The sequence below is a fragment of the Triticum aestivum genome, chromosome 5B, assembly GCF_018294505.1.
Source record: "Triticum aestivum cultivar Chinese Spring chromosome 5B, IWGSC CS RefSeq v2.1, whole genome shotgun sequence".
NCBI classification, from domain to species: domain Eukaryota; kingdom Viridiplantae; phylum Streptophyta; class Magnoliopsida; order Poales; family Poaceae; genus Triticum; species Triticum aestivum.
The window spans coordinates 620,841,049-620,841,679 of NC_057807.1; the positions used below are offsets into that span (position 1 = coordinate 620,841,049).

Below are 631 nucleotides of genomic sequence, written 5' to 3' on the forward strand. Positions count from 1 at the left end.
GCATAGTGAGCACCTTGCCGCGCTCCCGGAGTCTGGAGAAGGTCTCCGCGACGCTGCGCTTGCCGTCGGCCATGGTCGCGGCCGGCGGCGACCGCCCTGGCTGGCTCCGCGCGACGGCGTGCCCTGCAGTGAGGTGGCGTGGACTTTTTCTTTGACTGGGCTGCGCGGCGGGCCGCGTCGTAACTAAGCCGGAGGAAGAAGAAAAAGCAGAGCGAGTGGGGGCCTCGCTTGGATTAGCAGGCCGGGCCAAGCACGACCGCCCCACAGGCCGTCCAGCAGCTCACAAGGTGGCCGCCTCAAAACAAAACAAAAAGATTCATACTTCTACTCGAGAGCTCCTATAGGACGCGCTTTGCGTCAAAATGTCGTCGCCACGCACAGGGGCGTATCCTGACTGGGCCGGCCCATCGCGCTGTACCGATGGTGAGAAAAGAAAGCAAAAAGGGTAAGGGAGACGCGATGGAAACCCGAACTCGAACCTGCGACCTACATGTTCGAAGCGCATGCTCCCAGCCACTCCACCTGACTAGCATTGCTTGTAGAAAACAAACACGCACTTTTAATAACTTAGCACAACCGTACAATTAGAATTACACACTGTAGTGAACATCTTAAAACAAATTGTAGATTT

General features: G+C 56.9%; 1 protein-coding gene across 1 annotated transcript in view; it reads right to left on the minus strand.

Annotated features, from left to right (window-relative positions):
* The window catches only part of LOC123113685 (tryptophan synthase alpha chain), a 3,280-nt gene extending 3,078 nt beyond the window's left edge, over window positions 1–202 (minus strand). Inside the window, exon 1 of the mRNA XM_044534988.1 lies at window positions 14–202. Coding sequence (XP_044390923.1) covers window positions 14–73 — 60 coding nt within the window. The 5' untranslated portion in view covers window positions 74–202. The remainder of the gene's footprint in view (window positions 1–13) is intronic.
* Between the last annotated feature and the right edge of the window lie 429 nt (window positions 203–631).